This window comes from Chanodichthys erythropterus, chromosome 10 (genome assembly GCF_024489055.1).
Source record: "Chanodichthys erythropterus isolate Z2021 chromosome 10, ASM2448905v1, whole genome shotgun sequence".
Classification (NCBI taxonomy): Eukaryota; Metazoa; Chordata; class Actinopteri; order Cypriniformes; family Xenocyprididae; genus Chanodichthys; species Chanodichthys erythropterus.
Window position 1 is genome coordinate 11,848,930 of NC_090230.1, and position 16,840 is coordinate 11,865,769.

Sequence of the window (16,840 nt, forward strand, 5' to 3'; positions counted from 1 at the left end):
TTCAAACATTAAGGGAGGCTGAAATAATACAACACAAGCTTTGAAAGAATGAATAGCATGTATTATATATTAAAATGTCAAGTTAAAAGTTCCTAAAAGCTCCTCAATGTCAAAACAGTGGGCCAATCAGAAGTTGGGGGCGGGGCAAGCATCACAAGTGCGTTTTAAAATCTAACCTAAAATAGATTTGCTGGTGTGTTGACTGGTTTTAGAGAGGTTTGGGGCACTTTTCAGCTGGTCAAGGTGGGAGACCATGCTCACCCCCAGCTAAACACCACCTCGGACAGCCTGGGAGACGAGCAAAAGCTTAGGCTTGTTTAAAGGGATAGTTCACCCAAAAATGAAAATTTGATGTTTATCTGCTTACCCCCAGGGCATCCAAGATGTAGGCGACTTTATTTCTTCAGTCGAACGCAAATTATGATTTTTAACTGCAACCGCTGCCGTCTGTCAGTCAAATAATAGCAGTGATTGGGAACTTGAACAATAAGAGTCGAAAAAACTTCCATAGACAAATCCAAATTAAACCCTGCGGCTCGTGACGGCACATTGATGTCCTAAGACACAAAACGATCGGTTTGTGCGAGAAACCGAACAGTATTTATATATTTTTTTACCTCTAATACACCACTATGTCCAACTTCGTTCAGCTTCCGGCTAGTGAGGTCTGATCGCGCTCTGACAACGGAAGTGATGTCTCGCGCTCATTGAAGTATATGGGAGAGACATCACTTCCGTCAACACAACGCGTTTTTTGACCTCACTAACAGGAAGCTGAACGAAGTTGGACATAGTGGTGTATTTGAGGTAAAAATTATATAAATAATGTTCGGTTTCTCGCACAAACCGATCGTTTCGTCTCTTAGGACATTAATGTGTCATCACGAGCTGCAGGTTTTAATTTTGATTTGTCTAAGCAAGTTTTATTTACTGTTATAGTTGAAGTTCCCAATCACTGCTATTATTTGACTGACAGACGGCAGCGGTTGCAGTTAAAAATCATAATTTGCGTTCCACTGAAGAAAAAAAGTCCTCTACATCTTGGATGCCCTGGGGGTAAGCAGATAAACATCAAATTTTCATTTTTGGGTGAACTATCCCTTTAAGCATTTGTTGTTGTTGTTGTTCTTTTATTTATTTTTAGGAACTCTCAGTTTGTCAGCCATTTCTGCTATTCACGTTTTTTTTTTTTTTTTTCGTTTTTTTTCTCTGCACATTACATAAAATGCGTGTAGACACCCCTGTTCTGTGCTGCACTTTTTTCATATTTTAAATGCAAGAATGCATTCCGTGTGAACGCTCCTAATGCTCACATAATGCTATAGTGTTTTGAGTGGCTCGAGTTAAAAGAACCTACCTGTCTTGATAATAATCTTTGGACTAAAATCTTTATAACAGTATGTGACAAAAGAGTAATAGCATACCTCACCACCACAAACCGTAGCACAAACGGTGCAGGTCAAGTTATGTGCCAAAGTAATACTATGGGGTCTGTTCAAATCTCTAAACCTAAGTATGAACAACAATAGTGTTGCTTAATTTAAGACCACTAACTATGATTTGTTTTCTTACAGCTGAAAGAACATTTTATTTTGTAAGAAAAAGAAAGAACATCTTTTTTTTGATGCGGACAAGTTGAGGCAAACTACAATGACAGAGGCCAAAAAAAAAAAAAAAAAAAAAAACAAGTAATCTAGACAAATGTCCTTACATTGACCTCAGATAAGCCCACCACCTGCACACAAAGCATAAAGAGATATCTTACCTATAAAATGTCCTCTAGATAAAATACAAATAAGCAGACAAATCTGGGAAACACTCGGAAGTGTGGCTACCATGTCTTCTTAGCTCACTAGATGCTTGAAACCTAGGAATGTTTCTAGTTTCACATGCCTGAACTAGACTAACTAGGCATATTCAGACTTGTTTATCTGTTTTGAAGGAGGACCACAATTTGAATTCAGTTTCGGAAGTGGGACTCTTTAATGAGGTTTGCTTCGAGAAACATGGGAAACACAATGATATGTTGGGCCCCCACATTCATGTTCTTCCAAGGCTTTTAAAAGGATTTTTTTTCTTTTGGGAAATGTCCAGAAATCAGTGTATAGTTGACTGCAGGGGAGAACAGAAATTCTCATGGATGTGTGATACAGTAATTGAATTTCCAGCTCTGCTCAGGTTCTGCTCCAAATGGCTTGGTCCACACGTCAACGTATCTGCAGAAGAAAACCGTTGCCAGTTCAAACATTGTTCAGACTTGAAACAATGGACAATATTATTTTGGACTGAGGACAACCAGCAGTTCTTGGATAATAGTTCAGACAGCATTGAAGAGAGCACACATTTATGAAGACTTTCTTGGCGCATTTAGGCAGTATGATATATAATGAAAGTTTTATGGCCTCCAGGCTTTTCTAGGAATGAAAATCTGTGTCTGGCTCCACCTCCAAAACCTCCAGCCAGGATGTATTTGGCCACCGATGCATGACCTGATCTAAGTTAGTGACATCATTCGAGATGCCTCCCCAGAAGGCATCAGTTTAGACAGAGGTTACTTTAGGACATTGTGGAACTGAAACACCATACACCAACTTCACCTCCCAGGAGGTCATCTGCTACAAGTCACTGGAGTCAAACCAAAGGTTCTCCTCAGTTCCTTTGAACTTTATAATTGATCTGAACAGTTAATCATATAGAATGACCATCACAATTACATATGAATTCCCACCCCCAACTAAAAGTGGTTTGTATCGAAGAGTGAAACGACACCCCACATTACCATGGCTAATTTCAAGCAAGCAATGCACAATATCCCCTGTGGAGTCAGTTTGTCATGATGATTAACTGAAAACAGATTCAGAACTGAATGCAGAGCCTCAATTTTGGGACAACGCCACCCCCTGACTTATAAATTAAATTCTGAAAACATTTAAATTATAAAGGAACTACCACATAGGTTGAGGAAATACACCAAAATAAAAAAAATTCAGGAAACGGTTTTCTCTTGGCCATAAGGTTTAGTGACACATGGTAACTTAAGGGTTATTATTAGATACATTAGTGATCTAATACTGCAGTGAATAGACTTGCACAATATGACCCCTTGATCTTCTAACATGACATTTAAAATCATGTAAAAAGTTCATTTATTTATAACAGTTTATTAGATTAAAAGCCAGTCCTCCTACGACATGGAAGTGAAGCTCTGAATAAGATGTATTGAGCAATTGGCTGGTGGTCATGATGGTAATGGCATCCGTTCATTTAGTGTTTCAATATGCCAATATAACATCTCAACCTGTAACCAAGACTACAGAGATGCCACATAATTATTATCCGTGTTTGCTAAGGCAACCATCATTATTACCAAATTAACCCCAAGTACTAAATTAACCTGTTTAGATTGGATATGGAACGTTCCAGCATGGTTTCCTCAAAAAAATGAAAAAATCTTCTTGCATTCTCACAGCTTTGCCAGCATTCTTCAATTCCACCAATATTGCTTAGACTAAGAGCGCCACCTAGTGGCAACACAGTACAAGCGTGTGCATTATAAGAAAACGAAAGTATCTCCTTTATGTAAAGAAAACTCCACAATTTTATTGAAACATCAAAAACAATTGAACAACATGTTCATGGTTTCAAAGACAGGTTTCATTTTAGCAAAACATTCCTGAGCATTCAACAAGTGAAAAACAGAAAAGCCTAAAATCTAAGGATGTGGAATGGAGGGGGGAGGGGGAATCAAAATAAAAATGTCAATCTTTACACAATGTAACCAATTATCTGTTTGTCTTTACACCATGAAAATAAAAGTGGACTTAAAAAATACAATTACAAAGCAAGACTGGCAATGTACAAGCTGCAAAGTTTCTTTTCACATAACAGATACACAAGGGAAGAGGTTTTAAGTTAATAGCGTCGACCAAAGGCTCCGCCACCCTGTATTCCACTACCCTGCATCATCTGATTCGGTCGATTTAAGGCTCCAGAGAGTGACTGGGATGTCCCTGTCGGCATGTATCCACCTCGGCTATGGAGTAGATAAATATTAGTTTCATGTGCAACAAAAGAAAACTATAAATTAAGTATCATGGGAAAATAATGTTAAAGTTAAATCTAGCCATGACAAACAAAAGGCTAAATCTTGATACCTTGCCATTCCACCTCGTGCCATGTGACCCTGTCCCGGGACACCTCGATCTGCTCCTAAAAAGAAAGGTAGTAAGTAAGATGGGAGGATAACATGCAACTTCTTTTGAAATCGACAAAAAAACAAAACAAAACACACACAAAAAAAAAAACCCATACAAACCTTGCCAGTTTCTGTCCCCGTCCATTTTACGTCCAGGCTCCCAGTCCCTGTTGTCACGACTTTAAACAAGCAAAGCAAAACAAATGAGTGAAGAGAATTTGCAACCATTTAAAGAAGCGGCACATCTGACTAAAGGAGACAAAATGACTTACCTGCCTGGCACCGGCCTCATAGGATTTATTCCACGCTTGTCGAAACTACCACCCCAGTTGTCACGACTGTCCCTGCCATGTCTGTCCCGATCTGAAAAGTGCTGTAAATTGAGAAAGGAGGATGAGACTCTTTCCAAGGGATCAAATCTAATGAAGGGCTTTTCTGTGAAGGGCTTTTCTTACCTGGTTGTCTCGGTCCCCTGACAAACCACCTCGGTTGTCTCTCCTGTTCGTAAAAGGAATACAGATCAGTATGATATAGTAGCAAAATCTATAGACAAATATCTAGATGGTTGCCTGCTGTTAGACAGAACTGGCATTACCTGTCCATCATCATATCATCCTGATAGCGGCTGCGATCTCTGTGGTCAAAGTCTTGGTAGCGGTCTTGGCGTCCAAAATCCGACCGTCCATAGCGATCATCCATTGTCATTCTCTTCATTGGCCAGTCATCTTTTCTGTACATTTGAAAAAAAAAAAAAAAAAAAATTGGAATACAGACATTTTGCATCCCACAATCTAGGGCTGCACAATATATCGAAATATCGCAAATGTACATATCGTGATATGCATATTGTAATTGCTTACACTAATGGAATAATTTTAATACTTTAATAGATTATGAAAGATTATTAAAGAGTCCCTGTGAAGAGGATTAGGGCCAAGCAATAATAAAAAAAATAAAACCATCTCGAGATTAAAGTTGTTAAATTACGAGAAAAAACTTGATAAAATATTGAGAAACTCGTTAAATTATGAGAAAAAAAAGTCGAGATAAAATGTTGAGAATAAAGTCGTTAAATTACGAGAACAAATTCGTTAAATGAGAAAAAGTCATAATTTAACGAATTTGTTCTCGTAATTTAACAAGTTTATTCTCATTTTATCTCAACCTTTTTCTCAAAATTTAAGAACTTTAATCTCAAGATGGTTTTATTTTTTTATCATTGCTTGGCCCTAATCCTCTTTGGTAGGTTCAACCTTCATGCTATGGAGTGACGAGAATACTTTTTGTGTGCAAAAACCAAAAATTATTACTTTATTCAACAATTTCTCCTACGCTGTTGATGTAGTAAACAGAGTCCAGTGCTTCTGGGTTCTTTTTTTGTCTTGCTACCTTTCTGGGCCTTGAAATTGGTGAAATTGACATGGCCGTGTATAAAGAGGTCAGAGAGCTCTCAAATTTTCTCAAATATATCTTAATTTGTGTTCCGAAGTTGAACGAAGGACTTGCTGGTGTAGAACGACATGAGTAATTAATGACAGAATTTTCATTTGCGGGTGAACTAACCCTTTAAAAAAGTACACACACGCGCACACACAGGAAGCTGCCTCTCGGACAGCACGTTATGATTTCATTTCTCTTCCGCAGCTTATATGGGCAAATACACATAAAATTATGCCAAAATGCCCATCTTTGCATGTATTCACATAAACAGTAAAGTCTTCAGTAGAGTAAACAGTTGAGAAAAAAAGTGAGCATGTGACAATTAGATCCGTGCAGCTCTAGCTTTTATTAATTTTGTAAGAATCAGTGTATATTTAAATCATATAGTGAAGACTATTTGATTATTCAATTTCTGTTGTTGAATAAACCTAATGTAGGCCTACAAAACATAAACCTCCTTTGAACTGATGTTAAAATGACATTTTTTAATGTAGCTAATACTACAGTAAAACACAGTGGTTCAATTTCAGAAGTTTTAGGGATGCTTTCTTCTCTTAAATGGAATGTTGGTTATATCATTCAGTTTTTAAATATATTTCAATATAATTAAAATTTATTGTACACTTAAAGCATTATTGTATCGCATAGCGAATATCACATTACTTAACGAGTTATTGCATATCCCTTCAATATGGTGCAGCCCTACCACAGTCAAAGCTGACAAATCAAGATGCTCCAGCTTAGTGGACTTACCCAAGGAGTCAAGTAGAGTTGCAAGTGGGTGCTTTTACTGGTTTGGCAAAACTGTTACTGGGACTTCGGCAACCCTACTTTATGCATACCTGCCATCCATGTCGTAAGGCCTCTTGATGGGACGCCGGTCCTGTTCAAAGCGTAGCTGATCCTGTTGTCGTCTCAGCTCCTCCCTCTCCCGATGAATACGTTCCTGCTCGCGCCGCCGCTCATACTCTATTCTGAGACGTTCGCGCTCCAGGAACTCGCGCTCCCTGCGGTCGGCATCCAGCCGCTGTTTCTCCACCTCCAGCCAGTTGCGCTTCCTCAACAGTCTCTCCCTCTCCTCCCGCTCCCGAAAGAGGCGGATGCGCTCGCGCTCCGAACGGCTGTCACGATCTCGCTCGCTGCATTGTAAATAAACACCAGTTGGAAAATTGCTAGATTGATTTTAGATCAAGAATAGACCAGAGCCTAAGGACAGAAGCATCAAATTTACCCAGAGTGCCTGCGTCTCTCCACCTCTCTAATCTCTCGTTCCCTCTGCCTCTGACGCTCTCTCTCTCTCTGCTCCTTAATTTGGTCAAAGGACAAAATGTCCTTCCTATCCTTGCTGGAGGATTTACGATCACGACTCTTAGTGCTCTGAAACAAAGATTATAGAGTCATTTGAACACTTGCAAAACAATACAAGGCAGTCAGAATAATAAAGGTTACAACCACAAAACATACTCGCTCTTTGCTTTTTGTCTTCACACTGATGACTGGCTCTCCTTTTGACTTGTCCATCACGACAGTCCTCTCTCCTCCTTGCTCTGTCAGGGCAAGATTGAAGCATTAACATCTAGATACCTTTGCATATTACTTAAGGTAGTAACAAATGTGAATGCAAGCTATTATTACCTTTTCCATCAGAGCTTTCGGTCTTCTCATCCTTGTTCTCAGATCTGCAAGGATGAAAGCGTGTGATGAGACCGTTACAGTTGTTTGGCATGCAGAGATGTCTGTAAATACCATTGATTTACAACTTACTTCTCGGTCTTAGAGTCAGAGGAGTGTCTTCTCTCACTGACAGACTTTTTGGTATCGCTTTTGTCAGCAGGCTTCTTTCCAGCAGGCTCGTTCTTGGCCTAAATACAGAAACAGATCAATCAATTAGCTTTGAATCCACAACTCATCAATAATGTCATCCACCTAATTCTGATGCAAAAGAGTTTAGAAAAAAGGGCATTTGCAAAATAGACCAAGCATTTGAAATAAAATAGGATCTCAAAAAGCAATGGACACTCGCAATGTTCTCTGTCAAACTCTAGTGTGTCAGCACCCTAATAACTAAATCACATACCCTTTCAACTGAAATCATTCGGCCATGCAGTTCAGTTCTGTGCAGATGGCTGATGCACTTTGTGGCCTCCTCAGTAGAGCACATAGTAACAAACCCATAGCAGCGAGCGCCTGGGCTTCGGGCGTTTGTTACTACTTTCGCGCCAACAACCTGCAAGAAGTAGCACACGTGGATCAAGACACTGTACAACCTAAGAACAATTTCATTTCCAGTGTGCAGTTTTCTTTAACAAGCAGACCTTGCCATATTTGCTGAAAAGATTCTTTAGATCTGTCGCTCTAGTGGTTGAAGAGAGTCCACTGACCCACAGGTTCCTTCCGCTAGCAGCAGCACTACCTGATGGGGCACAAGATCAATTTACAGAAACAATTTCTTGGTCAAAAGTAGTAGTTCATCGCACACCCACCTTTATCATCTTTCGACTCCGGCTTGGTTGATGCATCCTCATCACCGCTAGAGAAAAAGAAAAATGGGATTATGAGAAATTGAATGGGAATTTTGAATGGGATCACCAGTGTTGATTAACAAATACCCACCTAGTGAAAACACAACCTCAGTCAATGAACAAAGATTTGGATATTACAACTTGAATAGTCATGTGAAGCCCAATTACGTTAAACATACCTTGGACTAAAATGGCAAACCAAATTTCTGGTACATTACTTTTTGAAGGTAGAAAAAAAAAGACAAAATGGTAGACGAAATGCGCAGTCGTTTACACCTCCCAAGAGCACCCATACTTGTTAACAAAGGAGCCAATGAAACAGAGAAAGCCATTGTTCTAGTAGACAGAAAACAACAAACCTCTTTTTCTGATCATCACCACCACCCTGTACAGAGGACTCTTTGACTTCTGAAGACTCAGCAGGTTCAGTCTTCTTGCATTCCTCATCTGCTTCTCCTTTAGACGCCATTTCCGAATCAACTGCGCTTTCGATATCGCGCAGACATGTTTCGCTAGCATTAGCGGCCTGAGTAGAAGTGCTCTCAGAGTCCACCAAATTGTCCTGAACATTTTCTTGGTCCTTGCTTGTTGAATCGACTTCACTTTGCTTTGATGCGTCAATGTCCACTTCGCAGGCTGACGATTCTGCTTCCAAATTGGCGGCCTCCTCTGTGTTAGCGAGGTCGTGCACATTGTCTTCCTCTTTGTGAGAATCCCAGACTGAAGATTTCTCGTCTTCAGTCGGCTCTTCAGTGAAGTCTTCCTTAAGCGGCTCTGATATACAAGACCCGGCTACTTTCTCACTTTCTACGGATTTAACAGGAATAGAATGGCACAGAGTTTAATCACTTCTGAGACATTGCAATGTTATCGTGGAACTGGAATAGGACGTGGCCCTCTGCTTTCTCATACACAAGCAAAGGCAAGCTACCCTAAGAAGAGACTGGAAAAACCAAAGCGAGAACAAGCAACAAGCTTCCAGACAACAGGCCATTTCTTTTCAGTTCACCTGCACCCTGAAGCAGAGGGCGCACTGTTGACTAGGGAAAGCCACAAGACCTGCACCACATCCGAGTGTCCATCGTCGACTTTAGTACTTGAAGTGTCCATGATAAGGAAGAAGCAGCTTGTGCTGTCTTTACAGGAAATGGGTTTCTTTTCAAACAAGCAAATGGTCCATTAGTGAAATCTCCAATTAACAAACTTTGAGTCCTACAGTGATTTTGCTTCAGCATGATCCAGGTCTTCTTGTCTTCTCTTTGTTGTCTTCTTTAAGCAACCTAGAAACACTAAATTGCATCTGCAACAACCATTTAAACCAACCAATGTACTAACTGAAACAGGTTACTGGCTCTCTGCATTTCTGCGCCTTACAAAAAAAATAAATAAATAAAAAAGAAACATGTGAGTGACTATAACGTGGTTCTAAACTAATATAAAGGCTAAATGCCCATTGTCAGCAATGCAGAAAGCCAGTAATCAACTTTGGATTTCCAGTCTCTTTTTCCTGAGTAACCTGATACATTTACACTAAAGGACCTTAAGGCTTCACCCTGACTTTAACAGCAATCCCAGAGCCCCATACAGTACCTTTTTCGCTTTTTGTATCCTCGCATCCATGCTCTCCATCATCCTCCTGCTAAAGATAGAAAATGAGTGAAGATGAGCAAAATAAACCTAACCATAGGCATAATTTGTGGGTCGGACATGTCCCCACCACTTTTTGCCAGGGTCGATATTGTCCCCATCACGAAGTTCTATGTCAATAAATTAAACTCAGTGTAATACTGGAATTGATTTCTGGACATTGTATTATTATTATTAGTGCATTAATATAATTGTACATTTTCATTGTAACCAGCAATCCCCAGCTTTTTGGCCAAAAGAAAAAAATATATATATGCCGCCTCAGTGTTCAGCACTCAGGTTTCACTTTTGTGACGTGCCACTCAATATTCCGCTCTACGCACATGCACTTGCTCAGTTGCTCACGGCCCATGTGAACGCTCCACTCATGTGCCGCTCATGCACATCGGAAAAGCAAAGTCTTTTAAAATAACGTGCCGACGTGAAATTTATATGTAGTATACTTGTTTCATTTTGCAATAGCCCTACTGTGCTGTGCAGTGGGGTACAGACGTAATGGGCAATGCTGGTGAAATGACGCTAACCTTTCGTTCACTGATCCGCTACCGCTTCACTCTGCTCACATGCTCTAATAATAGCTTTGTAGGACTATACATTATTTGGATAATTGGTCAAAATATAAATCTGTTAAATTTGATTTTGTATAAAATGTAAAATAAACATCTTCTGTCCAATTTTACTGTTACTGCTGGCTTTTTTTTTTTTTTTTGATTCAGTATCATTAAAATTACTACATTACATCAAAAAGTCTAATATTAACAACTGTAAAAAAAAAAAAAAAAAGCTTGTTGAAAATTAAAAAAAAAAAATATAGCTGCAAGCAGCAATTATCAAGGCTCAAGCATTTTAAGCCTTTAAGCACTTGTGCAAAAATTGTACATTTTATTTAGTAAGCATGAAACCACTTAAATTATAAAGGAAAAGACCATTTACAGCCAATACCAGCAATTTATCATTGAAAATATATGGTTTTTAAAGCTTTTTAAGAGTTCTTGAGGTTCAGCCAAAAACCTTAGACTAGTTCACGAAAGTTGGTTTTTGAAATAATCTCCAATATTTAACGAATGATTCGATGGATAGCGGCGGTCCTAGAGGCAAAGTTGCTCAGAGTGAGGAGTTCTATCATGTGGTATGAATGTCGTGAGCGTACGTGAATAATCGTGCAAGACACAATGCTTTACGCACATGAAAAACACGATGGCACCCCTGGTGGCTGGTTTCTTTAGAATTTCTCATGGGCCTCTAGGGCCGTGAGTCAAACAGGCCCAGCGAGGTTCTTTCTGATTAGCCTCCATTAACCTTGTCTGATAGCTGCTCAATCTTCAGTGGTCGACGGCATGTTTTTCGAGATGCCTCAATGTCCTCATAGACAGTAGAGGCCCCTTGGACGAAGATGCTTCACGGCAATTTTCAAGTCACTTGGACTAACGGTGAAGTAGTTATAGCTGTTTTCATGGTTTTTTTTCCTGTTATAGTGCCACAAAGTGGCCAGTCACTGAGTCCTTTTTCACACAAGATCTTACATAGGTGTGCTGAGTTTGGTGAAAATATCTTATTACCTTTCACGAGTTATAGCCATTTTAGTAAAAGTGGCTCCACCCACCTTGAATGTTTTGGCGGTCCTTAGGGACCTTTTTTTTGATAACTATTGACAATCAGACTCCAGAGAATCTCGCTGCACTGGTTTGGTTCCGATCGGGTCAAAAAACAACAACTAGTCCAAAATACCCGGACATTTTGCCCGGGGAACGAGTGAATCTGAGGCATGTATCTTGTCCGCCTTGAGGATTCCAATGATATAAGACACTTGAGCCTAGGCCTAACGGTTCAGGAATTATGAGCCATTTCGTACTTTTGAACACTGTAGTGCCCCCTTCAGACCAATCGGGGCGAGCCTTGGTGACGTTGTACTACTAGGCCTCAAAGTTTCAAGTCTCTACAATGTACAGTTTGGTCTGCCCAATCACTTAGGTGAGAATGCTGATCCTTGGAAAATGTAACAATTACAATAGGGTTTCAGAGCTACACGCTTCAACCCCTTAAAAGCATTTTTGGTTTTTGCTCTCTTCTCATAGCAAGAAAAAAAAAATTACTGCTTTACATGAAAGTGTGATCTATAAAATAATCGTACATCACAGAAAGCCTTGTGTCCATATATTGTCAAAAAAAAATGTAAAGACCCCCTGTAGCAAAAAAATAAAGTTTTTAATGTTCATATGTCTGTTTGGTGTTTTTAATATGCTTTAAGACAAGCCATGTGCAAATTCATAAGTCAACAACCCCACTGATGAGTAATTTCTCCTCATCATAAAAACTGCAGTGAAAAAGATGAAAAAAACGTTTGAAAATCGCCGGTGTTCTCTATGTCACAAACTACACTGTAACCAATCACATCAACGTGCTGGCAGGCTTTAACATATCATTAACTAAGACAAAGCAGGGGAGTCTCAAGAGAAGCCAGGTTCTCCCGGAATATTTTCCTGTTGATATAAAAAATTTGGTACATTTAGCAATATAGTGGGTGAATTATGCATGTTAGCATATTACGATGTAATGATAACTATATGCCTTTCTCACTTGATGTTGTAAATTGCTCAAAGCATTTCAAAGGATACTGATTTTTAGAAGGCAGATTGAGATTGCCAAATTAGTGGTTTGGAGCGCGTATCAAACTGCCAAAATCATGTGATTTCAGTAAACGAGGCTTCGTTACATCGTAAGCGTTTCAAAATTTAAATGGTTCACCTCTGATTTGAAAAAAGATTTATAAAGCTTTGAAGCTTCATGAAGCAGTGTTTTTTTTTTGGCATACAAAAAGTATTCTCGTCACTTCATAACATTAAGGTTGAAGCACTGTAGTCACATGAACTGTTTTAAATACATCTTTAGTAGCTAACATTAAGGGCCCTATTTTAACGATCTAAACGCAGAGCGTAAAGTGCACGGTGCAGGTGCACTCAGGACGTGTCCAAATCCACTTTTGCTATTTTAAAGACGGAAAAACGGTCCGTGCGCCGGGGCGCATTTTTGAAATGGGTTGTCCCTATTCTCTTAATGAGTAATGGGCGTAACGTTCAATAAGACAATCAGAGTGTCATCTCCCATTCCCTTTGAGAGCGAGATGCGCTCGCGCCATGGCGGATTGCTATTTACATGGCGGAATTTGTTGGCGGAAAAGCTGAACGCTTTTCAAGCGAAGAAACCTATCTGCTCGTGCGCGAAGTTAAAGCAGGCTTGCAAATGCAGGCTTTCAAATAGCTCCGTGCGATGAGTCAGTTAATATATATGTGTGTGTGTTGGCACGATTGTTCAATTAATTAGCCATTTTCGTTCATCATTATAAGTAGTAATAGGCTGAATTGAAAATAGGTAGCCTAATTATAACACACGCAATGACTATTCATCATTACATTTTTATATTTATGTAGCCTACACAATAATATTCTTTTACACTGTAATCCTTTTGTTTTTAATATTTGGCATGTTTGTGTGATGCGCATCCCTGTGTGTAATAAGCAAAGTCAACGCGCACTGTGGACGTGTCCAGAGGCGCAGCTTCTACCAACGCGCTCTAACAAAAAAATATTGCGCCATTGACTTTAGACCAGGTTTGAGTTGGTCTATGGTGCAGTCTATTTTCAGCTCCTTAAAATAGCAATGCGCCTGAACACACCTCTTTTTTAGACCAGCACACCTGCATGGGCGCACTAACTGGCACAAATGCATTTACTAATTTAAGGACGTGGCGCTGAACGGGAAAACGCGAATGGCGCCGGACGCAAACTAGCAAACACACTTGCGCTGCGCCTTGTGTCGCATTGTGCCGGGTGTATTATAGGGCCCTCAAAGTGCTAATTGTCTTGCTTGCAATGCAGGCCATCGGATTTCATCAAAAATATCTTAATTTGTGTTCTGAAGATGAACGAAGGTCTTACATGTGTGGAACGACATGGGGGTGAATAATAAATGACAGAATTTTCATTTTTGGGTGAACTAACCATTTAAATGACCATTGATAAGTTTTATTAAATTATTAACAACAATGAATCCATTGTTGATTCATTGTTAGCATCCCTACATTGAACCCAATGGAACAAACCTGCTCCATCCCCAAAATGTTAACTTCCTTGAATACCTGACACGGCGCTTCCTGGTTTTCATCCATGTCTGCATCATTAGCCTTTATTTCCTGAAAGCCAAAGAAAGCATCACTCAGTGTGCAATAAGAACTAGGGTTATTTTTGTTAACTAAAACTAATATACATATAAAATATAAATTACATGGGAAACTTAAACTAAAAAATTAGTAAAGTTGCCTGGCAATAAACTGAGACGTTTAAGTCAAAGCACTAACATTTATTAACAGGAAATAAATAACTAAACCATACTAAAACTGAAATATAAATAAATTGAACTTAAATAGCAAAAAAAAAAAAAAAAAAAAAAAAAAAAAAACCGAGAAAAAGACAAAAGCACATAACGAAATTACTATGAATTAAACTAAAATTAACAAAAAACAAAAGCTCAAAATATTAATAAAGTTCAAAATATTAATGAAACTAAAACAACACTGATAAGAACAGAGAATTAGTATCACTGGCCAAATTTAAAACCTCACCTCCTCCAACTCAGATTTACTCATGACGGCATCATCAGCGTCCTCCGCATCGTGGTTATTTGCGGCATCCTCCCTCGGGCTGCCTGTGTTCTCTTCGTTTGACAAAGTGTCTAGGACCTCCTCGTCATATTCATCTCCATCAGGCCCATCTCCATTACCCATATCGGCTTCATCCAGAACATTCATGTCCATGATATCCATCTCATGAAGGTTATCTGGGTCATCCTGAAGGAGGTAAAGAATGCTGTTAGTTTTGATAATCCTATGCAAAATAACTCAACCCAGTTCAGATCATATACTTCAACAACTTTATATTACAGAGCACCTGGCCATCAACAGAGTCCTCCTCAAGGGTGCAATCTTCAGGCTCATCAGGTTCATCTTTGCTCTTTCCTATAGACAGAAACAAATAAACACCACTGATTTCAAACCAACTTAAACTCACCATGAAATCAAAACTGACAATTTTTGTTTTTTATGCAGAATTTATTATAAATGATTAATCTGTGCACATCAAAATATTTTTTATAATATATGTGCCCTCTTAATCTTTCATCAAAATATCTGGATGGTGACCATATGTATTGAGTACAGATCACCCAAAATTACATTTTAGAGAAGTTTAATTTAGCATCAAATATGTTGAACCCAGTAGATCACACATTTGAACTTCCATGTTTAATAATTACTATTAATAAATGAAAAGATAAAATACATAATTTAAGGCTTTTTAAATGTAAATAGGCAGGTGCACGCATGTGTCTAACATAATTCTGTTTTTAGCCAAGCAGAATTCGATTCTGGTGTCATCATTGCCCTGAATATAGGGGAGAAAGACCTGATGCTATCCCAAATTTAGCATTTTAGTGAACAGTACTTTTTGTTAACCGTTTGAAATAAATAAAAAAAACATTCAACAAATAGGTGTACACACACTGAATCACACAATGAAAGTGACATGAGGCCAAGTATAGTGTCCCATACTCGGAATTTGGGCTCTGCATTTAGGCAGGAACACACCAAGCTGACGAACTAGTAGCGACGAAAGCAGACTGGCCGGGCCAAGTCCGTTCTGCACCGACGTAAGATGAAATGCCATTCCGGACCAGCAGGTTGCAGTAGCTGAACAACCAATCAGAATGGACCGACGAACTCCTACGCTGATTCAACATGTCGAATCGGCCCAAAAAAGCCAACAAGGACCAACTTCAGCCGACGGTGTGGAACACACTGAGAAAACTTAGTCGGCTGACGAACAAAAGCTGTCAGACGGTCGACCTTGGTGTGGTCCTGCCTTTACACAAACTCAGTGAGTAGTGACACCCGGAGCAGTGGGCTGCCATTTTTGCTACGGCGCCCGGGGAGCGATTGGGGTTAGGTGCCTTGTTCAAGGGTAATGAGAGTGGAAGTCAGCGCTCTTCATTCAGAAACAGTTTAACTTTATTTTGGCTTTGAAGTATCATGAGATCAGTATTGTGTATCGACCCAATTCATCATATGAATGCATTGTTACACCTTTAATATAAAACATTAAAACACAAATATCAGTATATCAACGTGAATACATCTCTCTTTTACCTTTTGGAGTTCGTCGAGGTGTTTTCTTAGGCGTTATCTCAAGGTGTACAACAATCTCATCTGGATTTCCGCCCTCTTCTTCGATTGCCTGAAAACGAGAGTATGATACAGTCAAATACAATCATGATTGTCATCCATTACCTGTCGTTTACAGCGTCACAACCATTTTTATTCACACAGACAACCTACACTTCGCTGTATATTACGTAACCCTTGAATTCAAAACATCTTGCAAAGCCAGTTTGATGTCTGAAACGGTCAGAGAGTCGTGCATAACAAAATGCATTATATACATGAACTTATAGGGCTTGGATAACAAATTAACAGTAATAATTCAAAACACCATAACAATAAAAGCGGAGTTCGAATATAACCGCACATGTACTGCAGTAAGAATCCAGCTCAGTGACTTAAGACGATGCAAATCATGCTTGTTCCTATATAGTATCGAGTAGTTGCAAAATTATAAGAATATGGATATATCTAGGGGTCTACTTGCCTTTTTAAGTCTCTCTGAAAGCAGGCTCTTATTGCCGCTGATGTCGAGATTTCGGCGCTTCAGCTCGGCCTTCAAATCGATCACTCTCAGCTCCGATAATTTACGAACCCCCGCCTCCACAGGGCCAACATCTGCTGTCGAAGAGTCTGACATATTTTCAGGTTGTAAATGTTACCGTGGAAATAGACCAATGAGTATTTTTATTTATCCCGCGCGCGCTCACTGGATTTTAGATTGAGCACGATAAACAGCGTTTCTCACTCGAAGCAAAATGGCGCAGTCCTCTAGTGCCCTGCGCATGCGTCTGCCTTGAGTTTTGCGCATGCGCATAGACGTCATCA

The 16,840-nt window shown here is 39.4% G+C and overlaps 2 protein-coding genes across 3 annotated transcripts in view; both read right to left on the reverse strand.

Moving 5' to 3' along the window:
* Positions 1-1,838, reverse strand: part of si:ch1073-396h14.1 (disintegrin and metalloproteinase domain-containing protein 10) — a 33,234-nt gene extending 31,396 nt beyond the window's left edge. Inside the window, exon 1 of the mRNA XM_067396013.1 lies at positions 1,766-1,838. Within this exon, the coding sequence (XP_067252114.1) occupies positions 1,766-1,838 (73 nt within the window). The remainder of the gene's footprint in view (positions 1-1,765) is intronic.
* Positions 1,839-3,576: 1,738 nt separating this feature from the next.
* safb (scaffold attachment factor B) lies at positions 3,577-16,781 on the reverse strand. Of its 2 annotated transcripts, XM_067396012.1 has the most exons (21): positions 16,500-16,781; positions 16,001-16,088; positions 14,748-14,815; positions 14,423-14,647; positions 13,940-13,993; positions 9,748-9,796; positions 8,517-8,964; positions 8,119-8,165; positions 7,951-8,048; positions 7,713-7,862; positions 7,400-7,497; positions 7,271-7,314; positions 7,100-7,182; positions 6,867-7,012; positions 6,478-6,774; positions 4,791-4,925; positions 4,651-4,693; positions 4,468-4,568; positions 4,316-4,374; positions 4,155-4,209; positions 3,577-4,033 (listed from the first exon to the last, which is right to left on the reverse strand). In XM_067396012.1, exons 1-21 carry the CDS (start codon positions 16,650-16,652, stop codon positions 3,913-3,915), a joined length of 2,562 nt encoding a protein of 853 aa, XP_067252113.1. In that variant the 5' UTR covers positions 16,653-16,781; the 3' UTR covers positions 3,577-3,912. The 2 variants fall into 2 exon arrangements, 1 of the variants encoding a protein (XP_067252113.1); XR_010896066.1 differs by lacking the exons at positions 3,577-4,033; positions 4,155-4,209; positions 4,316-4,374; positions 4,468-4,568; positions 4,651-4,693 and having other exon boundaries at positions 4,790-4,925; positions 6,389-6,774.
* Positions 16,782-16,840: the final 59 nt, after the last annotated feature.

Coding starts and splice junctions, on each gene's coding strand:
- safb (XM_067396012.1), bottom strand. CDS start 16,652: ATGTCAGACTCTTCGACAGCAGATGTTGGCCCTGTGGAGGCGGGGGTT. Junction 8,049..8,118: donor GGAGTCGAAAGATGATAAAG/GTGGGTGTGCGA, acceptor GTGCCCCATCAG/GTAGTGCTGCTGCTAGCGGA. Junction 4,694..4,790: donor GATGATATGATGATGGACAG/GTAATGCCAGTT, acceptor TTTTACGAACAG/GAGAGACAACCGAGGTGGTT.